General features: G+C 44.4%; 1 protein-coding gene across 2 annotated transcripts in view; it reads left to right on the top strand.

Annotated features, from left to right (window-relative positions):
• The first annotated feature begins 1,665 nt into the window (after nucleotides 1-1,665).
• The window catches only part of ube2h (ubiquitin-conjugating enzyme E2H (UBC8 homolog, yeast)), a 143,706-nt gene continuing 128,113 nt past the window's right edge, over nucleotides 1,666-17,258 (top strand). Inside the window, exon 1 of one of the 2 annotated variants that reach the window (XM_086010646.1) lies at nucleotides 1,666-2,316. In XM_086010646.1, the coding sequence (XP_085866772.1) occupies nucleotides 2,264-2,316 (53 nt within the window). In that variant the 5' untranslated portion in view covers nucleotides 1,666-2,263. The remainder of the gene's footprint in view (nucleotides 2,317-17,258) is intronic. The other variant, XM_086010648.1, reaches the window with a different exon arrangement.

The raw sequence follows: 17,258 nt of genomic DNA on the forward strand, positions 1-17,258 counted from the left end.
TCAAGGCTGAGATAGATAGAGTTTTGGACTCTAGGGGAATCAAGGGATATGGGGATTGGGTGGGTAAGTGGAGTTGAGGTGGAAGATCAGCTATGATCTTATTGAATGGCGGAGCAGGCTCGAAGGGCCATATGGCCTACCCCTGCTCCTAATTCTTATGTTCTTGTGTTCTTATGATTACTCCTAGTGCAGTTTTGGGTGTTTTACACACAAATTAATGCTTCATAAAAATCAGTGTTGTTACTATTTAATATTCATATGACCTATTTTAATGTCCCATTTTAAAAGATAAACACCACTCCATATTAGATGGTTTTGCAACCGGAATTATTAAGTGCATGCTCAAAGTGATATTTTCCATTGTACATATTACCAATATTGTTTTATGTGGGAATCTTGCGAGAACTTTCTCTCACTCCTCACATTTCCCTGATATTAACAAATAAGGGTATTATTGCCATCTAAACTTCTGTCCATCTCTTCCAAAGTTACTGTAATGCTGTTGCATTTACTGCTGAGGACTGCCTATACATTTACTGGTATGTCATTCGGATGAGAGGTTAAACCGACCAGGTGGACGTAAAAAGATCCCATGGCACTATTTAGAAGAAGAGCAGGGGAGTTATCACCGGTGTCCTGGCCAATATTTATCCCTCAATCAGCTGTGGCTCAGTAGGTAGGACTCTTGCTCTTATCTGAGTTACAAGGTTGTGGGTTCAAGTCCCACTCCATGACACTTGAGCACAAAAATCTAGGCTGGTAGTACTGAGGAAGTGCTGCACTGTTGGAGATGCCATCTTTCAGATGAGATGTTAAACCGAGGCCCCTTTTGCTTTCTCAGGTGGATGTCAAAAGATCCCATGGTGTTATTTCTAAGAAGAGTTATCCCTGGCCAATATTTATCCCTCAATCAACATAACAGAAACAGATAATCTGGTCATTATCACATTACTGTTTGTGGGAATTGGCTGCCGCATTTCCTACATTACAACAGTGACTGCACTTCAAAAGTACTTCATTGGCTATAAAGTGCTTAGGGATGTCCTGAGGTCGCGAATAGGCGCTATAGAAATCCAAGTCTTTCTTTCTTCTTTCTCATTGCGGTGCTTTCTTTGTAAACAGAAGTTTGCCAATTTTTCATGAAGACAATGGCCCTTTAAATAATAATACTCTGGTTCCAACCTACATTTCCTCACCACATTATGTCCCTAACCCTGTGTTGCCTGATCTCTCCTCTCAAGTATTGCTTTCGCCACCTCACAAGTGGAACTACAGCTCCCGTCATGCAGTTCGGCGCGAACGCATGCGCGTTGTCGGCACATTCCCGGGGAGGAAACCCGTGCCTCCATGACGTAATCGTCGAATTTGTCAGCCTTTGGAGGAACACCCTCCACTCCCACACACACACATACACCTAAATCAGTCTGGTGACGGCCAACTTTATGAAATAATAACTCGTCTTTCGAAAGGATTTGGGGGAAAAAATTTAAGAAAATTAACTTGTTGCAATTGAAATGCTTAATGTTTAAAGTGTAAAAAAAGACTACAAGTTCCAGAGTACTTTGCGGTAAAGGGGGCGTGGCGGGGCGGTGAGAGAGGAAGTGACGCTAGCGCGCCGTGACGTAGAACGTCGTGGACGACGACGCCGACAAACAACAACGTCAACGTCACGGGCGAGGGTTGAAGAGAAGGTTCAGGATCAGAGAGGAGTCAGAGCTAGAGGGAGCCGGAGAGATAGAAAGTGTGTGTGAGTGTAAGAGAAGAGCAAAGAGAGAAAATAAAGAGTGTGTTTGGAAGAAGAAGAAGAAGGAGAAGAAAAAGAAAAAGAAAAAGAAAGAAAGGAGGGAAGGAGGGAGGAGGAGGGTGGCGGCGGTCGAGGGAGAGCCGTGTGAGGAGGGGGAAAAAAAACAAACAGCCGCCATCACCGAGCGATCATTAAAGTGAACCCCACAGACTGGCAGAGAATCACCTCCGAGCCTGAGGAGGACAAAGTGGCGTCCGAGTGAAGAGCGAAGAGAGGGGGACCAATCCCCTCAGAGACACACACACACAAACAGTTTGCCCCCCTCTTGGTTTTTGTTGTTGTTGACTGAATATATCGATCATTTTTTTTTGCGCCCCTCGAAAGGGATTTCGCCTCTCGATTTGCACCTGAGAGTTTTGTTTTCTGCGTGTTTGTCTCCGCGGGGGGTGTTGGAGGAAGACAGGCCCGAGAAAAGGAACTACATACAGCCTCGCCGCTCGCCTCCTCAACAGCACCAACATGTCCTCCCCGAGCCCCGGGAAAAGGCGAATGGACACCGATGTGGTCAAACTGTATCCTTCAGACAAGCGAGCCTCCCCCCTCGGAGAGGCTTCAGTAATCAGCGCTCTCTCCCTCTCTTTCCCCCTCCTCCTCTTCTTTGTCTCGCCTGTTAATTATCGTGTCAAATGCGCCGTTTGTGTTAAAGGAGGATTTAAAATCATGTATATTTTACATATTGCACCGCAGGCTTGTTCAGCCCATCAGTGGGTATTTTTTATATATAATCTGTGTGTAAAAAGGCAACTGACACGACGGTTTTAGGTTGCGATTTTCTGGGGGTTTTGTCAGCTCCTCGAGATGTGCAATGGTTTATATCAAAAAATGTCAACATCCAAATGGTGACGGATTTCAAGGCTTCCCCTTTTTTATTTTGAAGTTTAATTCCTCTATGTACAGTGTCGAGTATTTTATTGGGAGGGGGAGACGTTTGGTTGGCCTTTTGTGTGTGGAATTTTTAATTTAATGTGTGGCGTTTTCAATTCTGAATTTGAGATGAGATTATGGTTCTACTCTAATTTCAAATTGATCTGATGCTGGTTAGGCCTTTATTTAAAAAAAAAAAATCTAGCCCTGTTCTTTTTGTGTGTCATATGTTTGAAAGCCAGATTTAACGTTTCAACAAACGAATTATGATTAAAAGGCAGCGTCACCTCTCATCAAACCTTGTTTGTATGTTTTCAGCGACCAGAGATTGGGGATTGTCTGACGCGTATTTCCAGGGTATTTTTGGCCTGTTGATCTGTCTAGGTTTACTTGGGAGGAGGAGGGGGATGGGGGGGAGAGAGAAAGAGAAAAACTGAAGGAATTTCAGTGCCGATGTCAACTCTTAGAATCGGGTGACATTTTAATGCTCAATTTGTGCCATCCTAGCTGATAGAATGCCTAATGTTTAAGGTGCTGCATAACGATCTTTGTTATTTTTTGTTCTTGTGAATAATTTTACATTTTTTTTTGGTTTCCTGTGCATGTTTTGGGGTGCTGGCCTGTAAGGGTCATTTTTGTTGCTTGTTTAAAATATATTGGAGTGGATTTGTTGAGGTTTTTTTCCTTTTTAGAAAGGGTAGGGGGTGGTTTGTGCAATGAATACATTATACATTTAATATCTTGTTACCCCCTCACCCATTTTGGGCTTGTTTTTTATATGTATGGAGCTACCTGCTGGAACTCGTTGGACAGCAACTGTTGGTCCTAAAGCGAGCTGCAGAGAGCGATTGGCTGCACTGTTACCAGCCGGAATTGGGTTGGAGGAGGAGCTTATTTAACACACACACACACACACACACCAGCTGACACCACAAAAGAAAGACCTACTGAGACGGCTAGCTCGCTTGTTGGGTGGGGGCACAGACAAGTGACAGCCGATTACTAATAAACAACAGTCCAGCTTCCCCTTTATGGGGTTCGCTACCAACTCTTTCCCTAGAAAAATGCCAGAACCTTTTTATATTTAAAAAAAAATTGTAATGATGTAATGTTTTGATCAAGTTTTAAAGTTGTCATTGCAAAGGCTACTTTTGGTGTGTGTTATGAAGGTCATTAGTTGGAGGTTGATTCTATCATCTTGGGTTACTTATTCTCAGCTAGCTGTTGTGTTTTTCTCGCATTAAATTTTCTGTTTAAAGGGTCAGTACTGCGTATAATTGAAGAAAAATGGGGAAAATTTAGTCATCTTACACGCTGGTTACATATTAAAGCCCGTCTGGTCACTTTTATTTAAAAAAATGTTTGAGTATTTTCTGTGATCTCTTTTACCCCCTCCCCCCTCGTGTGCTTTGGTATTTTGATTTTTAATTTATCTGCCTGGTTTGCTGTTGTAGGCCAGAGGACAGGCCCCCAGCCTATTCCCAGACATCTGCCAATGTTCTCTGTCAGCGGCTGCCGGGGGGGGGGTGGTGGGGTTGCTAGAGATTGTTTTCCTTCCCCCCCCCCCCGCCTCCGTCTTTGCTCCGTGGCACCAAACGCCAGGGCTCAGTGTCACGCACCGCTCTGTCCTGTCTCTTTGGCTCACTTAATTACCTCTCTTTGCAGCCATGTTTGGAAGGCAGCTATAGGTATGCTATTTCACATTTTCCAGCATTGGTGGCAGGTTTGTACAGAGGTGACTGATTGATTGCATGATACAAAGGTCTGTATTAAATAAAAACTGAAAATGCTGGAAATACTCAGCAGGTCAGGCAGCATCTGTGGAGAGAGAAACAGAGTTAACGTTTCAGGTTGATGACCTTTCCTCAAAGGTCAGTATTGTCTTGCTTTGTGCTAAAGTCATGATTAAGGTCTTGTTCCAGAACAGGTTTGAATATATGGTTCTCATATTATAATTATGATGTCTTCCTTTTAAAGTAATAGTAAGGCACCCCCGGCTGCAGTAGCTGATCTGTGACTGGTGTTTTGGGGGAATGCCGCAGTTGGCTCCGGAGATGAAAGCGGAAAAGAATTTTGTGTTTGGTCACTGATGGAAATATGTGTATGTATGGTGGGTGAGGACAGGGTCAGGGTCAGGCTCAGCTGTGATGTTGTCCCTTATGGACATCTGTGAGCTGAATGGTTTCACAGGCCTCTTCCAGCACCTGTGGGACCACACTCTACACCACTCATCCCTCCTTGGTGTGAGGGAGGGAAGGAAGGTGGGGAGAGAACTAGAAAAATAAAGAAGTATTTGTGTTGTAATTTTAATCTTTCATTGTTCAATTTTCTCACCTGGTGTCCTGAAGGTGTTGACTCTTTGGGCAACCACAGCCCTGGACTACTGATTCCAGGTTGCAGCCTAGACAGTGAATGCGGGTGGTCTATTAAGGATACTGCGTCTGTGCCGGGTTCTGTTCTCCCTGCTGTACACACATGGTCATTTTCCAGCAGGACTTGCTGTATCGTAATAATAAGTAAGAGCCTTGATTGGTTTCTTTCCAGTACTGAGTGCTCCAACTGTTTAAGATCAGCTAACATTGCCGAAGCTGGAAATCAAACTTGGACTTTCTGCTCTGTATGACTTGAGTACTATACTGGGTGCTGCCATTATGCACTAGACCGTTATTGATGTTTCCAGTGCGATCATCCTTTTGCATCAGAGTCATAGTGTCTTGACTGTCGCTGTCTGTACTTGTGTCCCCTATTAGTGGAAAGAACCTAAAATGGAATATGAGCCTTTGAAGTCGCAACAAACTGCCTGAAATCCTCCCAAGACACTTCACAAAGGGGGAAATAGGCGACCAAGCAGGAGTTGATCAAGGAATTTGATGACTGGAGAATTAGTGTGGGTCGTGATAGCTGAAGTCTGCCGTTGGTGATTGAATGGAGGAGAGCAGAAGGGGGAGAGACATTCGCTGTAGACTGGAATTCGAAGACCAGAGGGCCCGAACGATTAAAATAAGTGATGAATGGCCCGGAGTGCCATGAGTGCAATGTATCTTGGGGTTCAGAAGGTAGTTTTAAACTACTCGGGTTCACTCTTTCAAATGTCCAAAATCATCTTAACCCCCCTCGATCAGTTTGCTATCCTGTAATCGCTCCCATGTGCATCAGGTGCCAAGACTGGAAGTGACTAAGCAGGCAGTGGGTACCTACTGAGTTTCATTAATAAAGTTTGTCCAAGCTAATTCTCCTTAAAAAGGAGCGGCAATAAATATTTTATCCAGTTTTGGAATGCTCTTGTGTATTTCATGGAGGGGAATGGAACTGGTTGTTGCAAGGGCTAATCAGTACTTCTGCAGTGCTGTTTGCCAAAGGTGACACTGAGAATGTCACTCTGCTACAGACCTAATCGAGGCAGGAAAATAACTGAACATTGGGAATACTGGGCTGTCCAGAGGAAAAATGCAACTTGTGTGATGTGCATGAATTACTGGTTCTGCTGTCATGTATGCAGGTTATATAGCAGTTTGAATTCAATTGTGATTCATGAATTCGCTTAAGCTCCCTCGGTATTCACCTTGTCCACAAAGCCATGCATCTGTGGGATGTTATCAAGTTCTCAGCTGATGCAGGATTTCAGTAAAGTGTGATTGGTGTGTGAAATTTTCTTACTGTGCCGAATTGACCTGTGGGGGGGGAAAAGTGCCGAGCAATATAATAAATGTTGTCTTTCCAAACTTGCGTGGTGTCTCGAGAGAGCATTTTGAGCTGTTTAACACTAGGATGAAGTTCTGGTGACTATAGGCCTGTTTGGTGGTGATGGGATTAACTTGAGGTGACCAATGAAAGTGCACAAGAAACCTATTGGCACAATATTGAAGCATGTGCTTTTAAGTGAGTTTTTCCTATAATGTACTGATAAATGCAAATAAGCCTGGTAATGATTATCCAAGTGGGCATTCTTTATTTGTAAGTCCAGACCGTGAATAATGTTAGGGTATAGCTCAGCCTAATCCTGTCTTTGCCAAACATCTGCATGTACTGCAAGGGTCTCTGGACCGTAATCAAGATCGGCGCCATGGGCAATTTTACTGTCTTCACCCGAGTGCTTTTGAAGTCACTTGTAGCGTCCTTCCATACTGTAGCCCCAGCTGATGTGAGCAAACTCTGGGTAGACCAGGGATTGAACCTGGGGTCTTTAGTCTGTATGGCTCAGATATGTTCATTGCCTTAACCAGCTGAGCCGTTGAGGAAACTTTAGAGAGATATTATTTCTTTGAACACCGTGCACAGTTGGTGATCAGGTGTTTGCGGTCATGACGTTTTTTGGACGTTAAGGTTTTATATTGGCGGATGTCATCAGATGCTTTGCTTTATCAGGGCAGCTGAGTGCATTGGACTGCTTGGGGTAAAGTGTTCAACCTGCTGATTCATTTTTCCATGAATTTCAGATGCCAATTTAATTTATATCTTGTGTGGTTGAAATATTAAATGTTTGCGCTGTGTTGGTTGGAGCCTTGATGTCGACTGATTTGTTTGAACAGCAGTGCAATCGAGAGAACCTGCACCCTTGGTTTACTTTTCCCCCATGGGAATGAATGGAAGATAGAGGGATAAGAACTATTTTCCAGTTTAAAAACTATCCCTGCCTGATAAGAAAATGTACTGCTTCTGAGTCAAATAATGCAAACTTAAAAGGCAACATGGGCGTGATAACGCAAGACAGAGTGGCCAAAGCTGAACAGGAAAGCAGTAATGATGGAGAGCCCATCAAAGGCAGCTGGAGTTGTGCGTACCATCCCTGGATCCGGTGACTGTAAAAATGATTCAAGTTTTGCTCTAGTATCACCTTTGGCTCAGTGGTACCACTCCAGCTCTGAGTCGAAGATCGTGGGTTCAAGCCCCATTCCACAGACTCGAGCACGTAATCTAGGTTATCTTTGAGTACAATGCGGTACTGAGGGAGTGCTGCAGTGTCGGAGTTGCTGTCTTTTGGATGAGATGTTAAACTGAAACCCTGTCTGCCAGTTAAGATGGATGTAAACTATCCCATGACAGTGTTCGAAAAAGAGCAGGTGAATCTTCCTGGTTTCCTGGCCAACATTTATTCCTCGACCACCACTACTAAAACAGATTAACCAGGCATGGATTAGCTGCTGCATTTGCCTACATAAGTGATTATACAGGTCAAAAAGTAATTCTGTCCTCATTGGTGTTCATTATTTTCATTCACTTTTTCCCAGAGGGAAATTAGTTTGACATCATGTTGAATGTGCTACAAGTGGGATTTGAAAGCATTTAGAAGAGAACTTTCTCGCAGTTCTATGCTGTTTCACAGAATTGCCATTTAAAGGGTATACTGGGTGCTGGAAATTGACAGATGAAATCTCACCTTTAATGTTTGAGTGGAAACTTGATATCGATTGTCTTCACATTGGAGGCATTTTGGCAGTTGTTTATTGGAGGGATGGCCCAGTCTTGCTTGGAAGTAGTACATCCTGCTAGCTGGTCATGGAATTCCTCCGATGGAATTAATTGAGCTTTGTGCCACTGAGAACCAGACCTTTTTGTAGAAAGAGGGTGTGCGGTATGCAAAATGTCACATTGAAATAGTGAACAGATAGCTTGTTTGAATACTGTGGGTTTATAAAAAAAAAAAATCTCTTCTTTCTTCCTCCCCTCTTATAAAAAGAGGTTGCCAATCAATTTTTTTTTCTTGGAAGATGTGAACCCTCATTCCCTTTTTTTTCCCCCTTGGGCTGCACAACAGCTGTGGCATCCTGCTCATAGGGCTCTGCAAATGCTGCTCTGAACTGGTTGCGGGGAGGTGCGGTCTAGTGACGGCTCCCACTATGATTCCTTCTCTTTGCCTGTTAAGCTAGCCCACAGTGATCCAGGTAAAATAGGCACCTCTGTGTTCTGAGGGATCCTGGGAATAAACCCATGCTCCACCGCTATCCTCGCTGGTGTCCAAGTGCGTTTCTGTTGTGCTTTAATAGGATGGGTATTAGGCCAAAAAATTGGCATTTGAAGCCTTAGTCATTCCTCTTGGAACTATTAAGTAGAAGATAAGTTTTAGCCAAAGCTACTGGCAAGGCCAACTCCTAACTGATCCATAATAGGATTGGTTATGTGGCAGTACATGTGTGTGGATGTCTGATGGAGGGTAGGGTCAGGCTTGACAGCGAAGCTCTGTTGTTTGATAGGCCTACTGTCGAGGCTCATGTGTGAAGAATGGTGGGCAACTCCTTCAGGTGGGGAAAGGAGGAAATTGGAGGAAGGAAGAGAAAAATAATTATCAAACTTCTAGTTGAGTACTTGGGTGTTGTATCAATAAGTTGCTGCTGTAGCAAAGGTAATTGAGCAACAACTGCAGAATATTTAATTGGCCGTGTATTTTATTCTCATTAAGGTGTATTGCAATATATAAAACCATGGTATTGTTAGTCTTGGTTACAATTGAAAGACACACTGTGCGCCCCCCCCCCCCCCCCGCCACAATTAACTGCATAACCCCTGAAATTGCCAGAGACTACTTTGTCTCCCGTTAGTTTTTTTTGCGCAGATCTGAGCTGCTCAATTGTGCAGTTGCTTGTTTTCATGTGACCTTTTGTTGCAGCGATCTATTTCCTGCTGTTTCTTTGCATTGTTTCCATTTAGTTTCCAGATCAGTCCTGCACCAGCACTTTAGTGTATGCTGTACAGTGCAGTGAACCGATACAAGGTTGTCCTGCGAGACTTCACAAAACGCCACCATGACGGTGCCCACTTCAGTTTAAAAATGAGATTTGCTTGTAAGACGAGCACTGCACTTCGGAAGTAATCCACTTTGGTGTTTTGATGTGATTGTCACCTCTGGTGTCCCCCAAGGATCTATTCTTGGCCCCCTCCTACTTCTGATCTACATGTTGCCCCTTGGTGACATCATCCGAAAACAGTTTCCACATGTACGCTGACTACACCCAACTCTACCTCACTACCACTTCTCTCGACTCCTCCACGGTGTCTAAATTGTCAGACTGCTTGTCCGACATACAGCTCTGGATGAACAAAACATTTTCTCCAATTAAATATTGGGAAGACCGAAGCCATTGTTTTCGGTCCCTGCCACAAACTCTGTTCCCGAGCCACTGACTCCATCCCTCTCCCTAACATCTGTTTGAGGCTGAACCACACTGTTCGCAACCTTGGGTCATATTTGACCCTGAAATGAGCTTCTGACCATATGTCTGCAGCATAACAAAGGCCGCCTACTTCCACCTCTGTAACATTGCCCGACTCTGCCCCTGCTTCAGCTCATCCGCTGCTGAAACCCTCATCCATGCCTTTGTTACCTCTAGACTTGACTATTCCAACACATGCCTGGCTGGCCTCCACATTCCACCCTACGTAAACTAGAGGCCATCCAAAACTCGCTGCCCGTGTCCTAACTCGCACCAAGTCCCATTCACCCATCACCCCTGTGCTTGCTGACCTACATTGGCTCCCGGTTAAGCAATGCCTCGATTTCAAAATTCTCATCCTTGTTTTCAAATCCCTCCATGGCCTTGCTCCTCCCTATCGCAGTAATCTCCTTCAGCCCCACAACACCCCCCCCCCCCCCGGCCCCGAGATATCTGCGCTCCTCTAACCCTGCCCTCTTGGGCATCCCTGATTATAATCGCTCAACCTTTGGTGGCCGTGCCTTCTGTTGCCTCGGCCCTACGCTCTGGAATTCCCTGCCTAAACCTGTCCGCCTCTCTACCTCTCTTTCCTCCTTTATGACGCTCCTTAAAACCTACCTCTTTGACCAAGTTTTTGGTCACCTGCCCTAATTTATCCTTGTGTGGATCGGTGTCAAATTTTTTGTCTTAAAATACTCCTGTGCGGCGCCTTGGGACGTTTTACTACGTTAAAGGCGCTATATAAATAGTTGTTGTGATGAGGCTCTTTACGAATGCAGTCCTTTCTGTTGATGTCCACAATCCAGATCCACAAACTGGTAATGGGCTGATTCTTGCGAGGGACCGCAACATGGGAGGCTATTTAGCTACATGATGATTGCTTGTCCCAACATTAAGCAATTAAAGTGGAGGCGCTTAAACACTGCCATAACCGAACCTTCACTACCTGAATAAAGGCTCACTTCCCAGATTAAAATTATGGTTCATCAGTATAGGGATTAATGATACTGATTAGCATACTGTCATAAATCATACTGTGACCTCCCCTAGTATATAAATGAGACTATAGAGCTATTTAACATCACAAAACAAAGAGATGCATGCTGATTATGCTGGGATTCAGTGGCATGTAACGGTTGAGCCTCACGGAACCTTTTCAGGAGCTGTATTTGTAAAGGAATTCCATTTTTTCCCCTCCCTCCGTTACCCTCCTTTCTTGAAGACATTGACTAATTGCAGAGATATGGTTGCATGGCTGCTCGTCAGCCTCTGGTACTCTGGCCCACTATCGGGCTATTCTGGACGGGCGTGGGGGGCATCACTACCACTCATTTTACAGCAGTGGCCACTGAACAGAGGATGCTGAGGGGAGACTTAATTGAGGAGTATAAAATTGAGTGACCTCGATAGTGGCTAGGAAGGACCTATTTCCCTTAGCAGAAAGATCAATAACTAGGGGGTATAGATTTAAAGTAATTGGTAGAAGGATTAGAGGGTAGTTGAGAACTTTTTTCATCCAGAGGGTGGTGGGGGTCTGGAACACACGGCCTGAAAGTCAGAAACCTTCATCACATTTTAAAGTACTTGGATCGGCACTTGCAGTGCCGTAACCTACAGGGCTACGGACCGAAAGCTGGATAGCTCTTTTTGGCTGGCACAGACACAATAGGTCGAATAGCCTCCTTCTGTGCTGTAAACTGCTATGATTCTATGAACATATTTGAGTGGGAGCCAATGGGGATCAAACCTGTTTCCTAGGGTCGGTGACTCAGTGGGTAAACTTGGCATCAGGGAGTGTACCTCTGTGTTTAGCTCTTAAATTCTCCATTTTCTTGAGGTGTCTTTGGATCAGTTCCATGGCTGGCAGGTGACCACTCTTCATGTATAAGCCTAGCTGGTGAGTGCTGGCACATGGCAGCTGATCTCAAGTTTGTCCTCGCCTGTCGCCACTTGCTTTCCACCATTGATCGCTGAATTGTAATTAGGAGCAAGATCTCTTGCTGTTTCCCTCCAACCCTCCTCTGCGTAGCCCAGAGATGCTGAGGTAATTTGTAGTGCCCCAACTGCTGCTCCGGATGAGATCAGTAAACTCAACATGGAGTGCATTTTTGTATGTGGAACCTTCCTCGACTCTGTGGTTTAGTTCCACACACACTGCACTAATCAAGGGACTGAGGGAGCTGAACTATGTTTTTGGGAATGGGGAACCTTCTTGTGGGATATAAGTAGGTTGAGAATTATTCCATTGGTGCATTGGAGAATAAATTATAGTAATGTGGAGTTAAAGTCTTAGTTAAGGCGCAAATTAATGGTTGTCTTGCACTGTTGTGCACCATTACTGAGTGACGTTCCAGTTCAGCAGTCACAGACAAGGATGTTTCTCATCCTTGTTTTCAAATCCCTTCATGGCCTTGCCCCTCCCTATCTCTGTAATCTACTCCAACATTGCTACTCTCCAAGATCTCTGCACTCCTCCAATTCTGTTTTTTTGCGCACCCCCAATTTTAATCGCTTCACCAGTGGTGGCTGTGCCTTCAGCTGCCTAGGCCATAAACTCTGGAATTCCCTCCCTAAACCTCTCCGCCTCTCTCCTTTTGAGACGCTCCTTAAAACCTATGTCTGACCAAGATTGTACTAATACCTCCTTATGGAGCTCGGTGTCAAATTATGTTTGATAACTTTCCTATGAAACGCCGTGGGACGTTTTACTACGTTAAAGGCGCTATACAAGTGCAAGTTGTTGTTGGTGCTGCATCCTAATGGGTGGGAGGGAGGAGCAAGGATAATAGTAGAAATTCTTGTTCTAGCCACCGCATTGCACCGTCTATTGGTCTGCATAGAGTGTTACTGGTATGGATGATCTGTAGCACACCTGTGGCACTTGCTTGCTAGCAGTGCCTACAAAGAAAAGGAAAGGCAGAAAGCACGCTAATGATTGGCGTGCCAGCCATGGTGTTTTCAGTATCCGATTCTACTAGATGCCACACTCCTCTAATTTCCACAGGTGTTGGCTTGCCTCAGTTGGTAGCTTTTTTCTCCCCTCCCCGACTCTCAAGATTGTGCATTCATATTTCACGCTAGGATGTTGGCTTTCCATCTAGGCTGACACTCCAGTGCAGTACTGAGGAAGTGCTGCATTGTCAGAGGTGTCACCCTTCAGATGAGATGTTAAACCGAGCTCCTACCTCCCTGTTCAGTTGGGAGTTCAAGATCCCATGGTACTGTTTAGGGACTTCTCCCAGTGTCCTGATCAACATTGTTCCCGCAACCAAAAAGGCAGATTAACTGTGTGCAAATAAGCTGCTGTGTTGGCCCATGTAACATTGAGACTGTACTTTGAAAAATAATTGGAGTACAGGGCTTTATGATGTTTCTCAGACGTGGTAGAGCGTTCTATAATTGCACATCATTCAAATCTTTCTTTAGGAGCACTTTCCAGCAGGGGTAACTGAGTAATGAGCAGGAACCCTGAATGATTTTCCCTTAGCCTTGGAATTCTGAAGTTATTTTTGCCGTGGGATTCTGAAGCCATTTTTAGTGACTTCACCACATGCGAGCTGAGAGAAGTTAACTCCACACCGATCAAAGATTGAACCTGGGACTGAGTTTGTGTGGTTCATTATCGGCCCACTTGGTGCATTTACCACCTGTGCCACCAGGAGAACGCTTGCCAACTCTTGCTGTCAGTAAAAAGCTTGTGATAAATCTTTTTTAAAATATGGATTGATTGAACTGATGCAGCACTTGGAATAGGTTCTTCACCCATTTTCTCATTTCTCTACACATTGGGTAGCCATGATGTGGACACCTTTGTTGCTTCTCTACTGGCCCTGCTGGTTGAGGCGGTGAGTATCTGAGCCATGCCGACTAGGAAGACCTTGGGTTTGATTCCCAATCTGCGCCAGGACCACTGGGTAGTGGAACGGACAATAATGATTCTCAGGCTTGTCACGGAAGTGATTTCTCTCTCCTGGTTTCTCGTGGAAATCCCCACCCCCCACATAATATGGTCAAGCAGCCTGCCAGCAGTCACTCTCGACGCGTAAGCAGATAACGATCTGGAGGATCACTTGGTGCTGGTGGAACTGGCTAGCAGCAATGAGTTAACTTAATGCCTCCAAGAAAGGAGGAGTGAAAATTGGCAATGTGGCAAGGAAAGTGTGTTAACTTGAAAGCAAAACGGGAATCTCCCGGAAATACTCAGTCAGGCTGAGCGAGAACACAAGTTGACATTTTGGGTATGGGATTGTTAGTTAGAACTGAGTTAACTTGATTCATATTGCTCTTGTCTGCTTCCTAGCAACCATCTTGTCATCAGTCTGGCATTGGTTTGTGGCATGGGGAGGGAATCCTAACCCAGTATTCACTAGGCTATTTAGTAACTACAAGAGCAAATTGCATGAATAGCTGCCTTTTAAAGTAGATTTCCACAACATGCTAATGGCAGCAGCAGGGAAATCTTGGCAAGCTCTGCGTGGATTCTGTTTGCTGCTGTACGGAATTTGTCTACTTTATTGTAGAAAAATGAGAGCACAAAGGAAGTAAGATGGCGCACTGGAGCAACTACAACAGGGGTTATGGTTAAGTGAACAGTAATCAGGGTTTCCGTTGGTAGACGGGAAGAGGAGGGGGGAAAGGGATGCAAAGCCAGCTCCCTATAATTGAGTATTGTATTTATACTTTGGTGATGTTAGCAACGTGGAGATGAGATGTTGTGACGATCTAATTGTTAGCATCTTGAAGTTTACTTAAGTAATAGTTGGACTGAAACAGGAATGCCAGGACTGTATTTAGATTTAAAAGCTTGAGTGAAGCTTATCTGTGGAATTGGTTGCCTTTTAATCTGTTGGATAAACATAGTCCCCAGTTACTGGAAGCCAATGTAGGAATCGGTGCTTTTGTGGTTAATGCTTTTCCTGAAATCTGCCTTCTGTTGATCTTATTTTTGTTTGTAAATATTGGGGTACTGCAGGCTATTGGGTAAAAACTAGCTAGGCCTTGACTTCCTTTTGGAGGCCTAATGCAAACAGGCTTGTTATGTATTTAGAATGGTTTAAATATGGAGCAGAGTAGCTCAGTGTACAGTATTCAGACACACTGCAGTTAACCCTATCAGGACGCACTGTTTCAAAAATGTTAGTAATTAGGAAGTATTCTATTTTGGGTTTATCTCAAACTACCTTGTAAGCATTAACATTCTGCAGAGATCATACCAAAGCTGATTACACCAAGGGTACAAGGCGGGTCTTCTCCTGTCAATCTTATTTACCCAAAGGCAGCAGATCGGAGTGTTTTTTCTTAAAAAAAAAGGATTGTCTAGGGGTGTTGGTAACTGTGCAGTGTTGTTGTACCTGCTCCTCCGTTTCACCAGGGGATTGAATTGCTTTGTGATCTTGTGCCCACATTTTAAAAATTGTACTCAACAGGTGTTCTGCGGAATAACACAAGCCTCTCGTAAACTGAGGCCTCTGCTTTCTGAGATGTGGAAATGTTTGCATAACCTTGTAACATGAGCATTTAAGTCAAGTGTCACTCAGTTTGTTGACTGGGGATATTTTTGGTGAATCAGACAATTGTGTCCTTTTCAGTGGTTTTCTTTTAATAAATTTATAAAGCAAAAAGTTTGTTCATAGTGGGGTTGGAGGTGACTTTGTGTGAATGGGTTGCCGACTGGGGCACTTTATTTTTTTCGAAGGACCCTTATTTTCTTTCCCCTGAAGTAGGCCCCTTTCTCGCTCATTTCATCTGTAGTCTAACCTCAGATTTGCATTAAAAAAAAAAGTTTGTTTTGTCAATTTTCCCTGGTTCCTGTCCTGAAAGCATTGACTTTGTTTGAGGTATGGTTTCTTGAGTGCTATCTGGTACTTCAGCCCAGTGTCCATTCTTCCATGTGTGAGCCTAGACCGGGACAGAATGTCAGGAAGCTACTTGACTTGGGGCGGGTGGGGGAATCACAGCCGCGCCTGATATTCAGACATTTGGACATCTAGCAGGGTCACCGGATAATGATCAGAACCTTGGCTAAAATTCCCCATTCCTAACCCAGGGAGCTGAGGCTAATTGTAGTGCCCCTGAAGTCATAGTGTCATAGAGTTATACAGCACTGAAAGAGGCCCTTTGGCCCATCGTGTCTGCGCTGGCCATCAAGCCCCATCTATTCTAATTCCATTTTCCAGCACTTGGTTCGTAGCCTTGTATGCTATGGCGTTTCAAGTGCTCACCTAAATGGTTAAGCTAACTGCGTGTCGGCCAGAGATTGAATCTGGGATCCGCCTGATTTGTATGGCTCGGCTACTTGCTGCCTTAACCAGCTGAGCCATCAAGGGGAGCCCATTGTGATGTGAATTGTTTTTGTACCATTGATTTGGATTAAAGGTTTACGGGATAGCCACTGTGGTTTGTCTGAATATTGTGTGAGTGAACTGGAAATGGTGTTAGCTCAGATTGGGCTGCAAGAGGCATCTAGGGAGATGATATGGAGACTAGTAAAGGGTGTTGGAACCCAAGACTACCATACAGCAGAGTGGCAGGAAGAAAGGGGAAGGACAATGTCTTAAGGTTTCCTGTTCAACAAGAAGCAGTTGTTTTATTTTTTGTGGTTGGAAATTGTGCCAGTTTACAGTGTTCCACAGCTGTCTTTCTGTGATCTGGGCTCTTAGACACACAACTTCAGAGGATACTTGATGCTAGCTGTTGAATACAGAATCACAAAGGAGTTACTTTAGTCTGTCACTAGTGTAACAAATTAGTGTCCAATAGCTTTCGAATATTCTGTTCATGCACAACTGATTTGAGTATATGCAAGAACATTTGTTTTCTTTGTCATGTGCATTTTCATTTGGGCTACTGTAAAATCTCTCCTATGCTTTTGTTACACTGTTTCCTTTCCAAAAGCCACCTTGAAAAGTTTGGGAGGAGAAGAGGGGGTTAATGTTTGTTTCAGACTGTATCCGTCCAGAATTTCAAATTGTTTTGCAATTTCTTTGTTCCAATTTTCTATCCTCCTGAAGGTGGTGACTCATGCAGTGCCATGGGCACGTAGACCTGTGTTACTCTGCCCATGGTTGAGCGTAGACCATGATCATAGGTGCCAATAGACCTGTTACTTGGCTCACTTGGGCAAAGACCATGGCCATAAATGGCAGTAGCCCTCCAGTACCTTGTCCAAGGGTGAGCTAGACTGTGACTGCCTCTCTGAAGGTTATTAGATTAGGGGGTGGTGGACGGTGGTGTATGTAACACAACCAAACCTGATGTCCACATATGTGCACTTTCCATCTGGGGTCTTTGGAAAAAGATTATGAATGGGACCCTTTTGTTTTTTTTGGCCTTTTCCTAGCCCAGGGGTGGTGAGGTCAGCTGTACTCCCTCGTTTAGATCAGCTAATTCAGCACACCCTGGGAATTGAACCTGGGACAGCCCGGTCAATGTGGCTCACTGGG

Source organism: Somniosus microcephalus, chromosome 17 (assembly GCF_052327205.1).
Source record: "Somniosus microcephalus isolate GS21.2 chromosome 17, FLI_Smic_1.0, whole genome shotgun sequence".
NCBI lineage: Eukaryota > Metazoa > Chordata > Chondrichthyes > Squaliformes > Somniosidae > Somniosus > Somniosus microcephalus.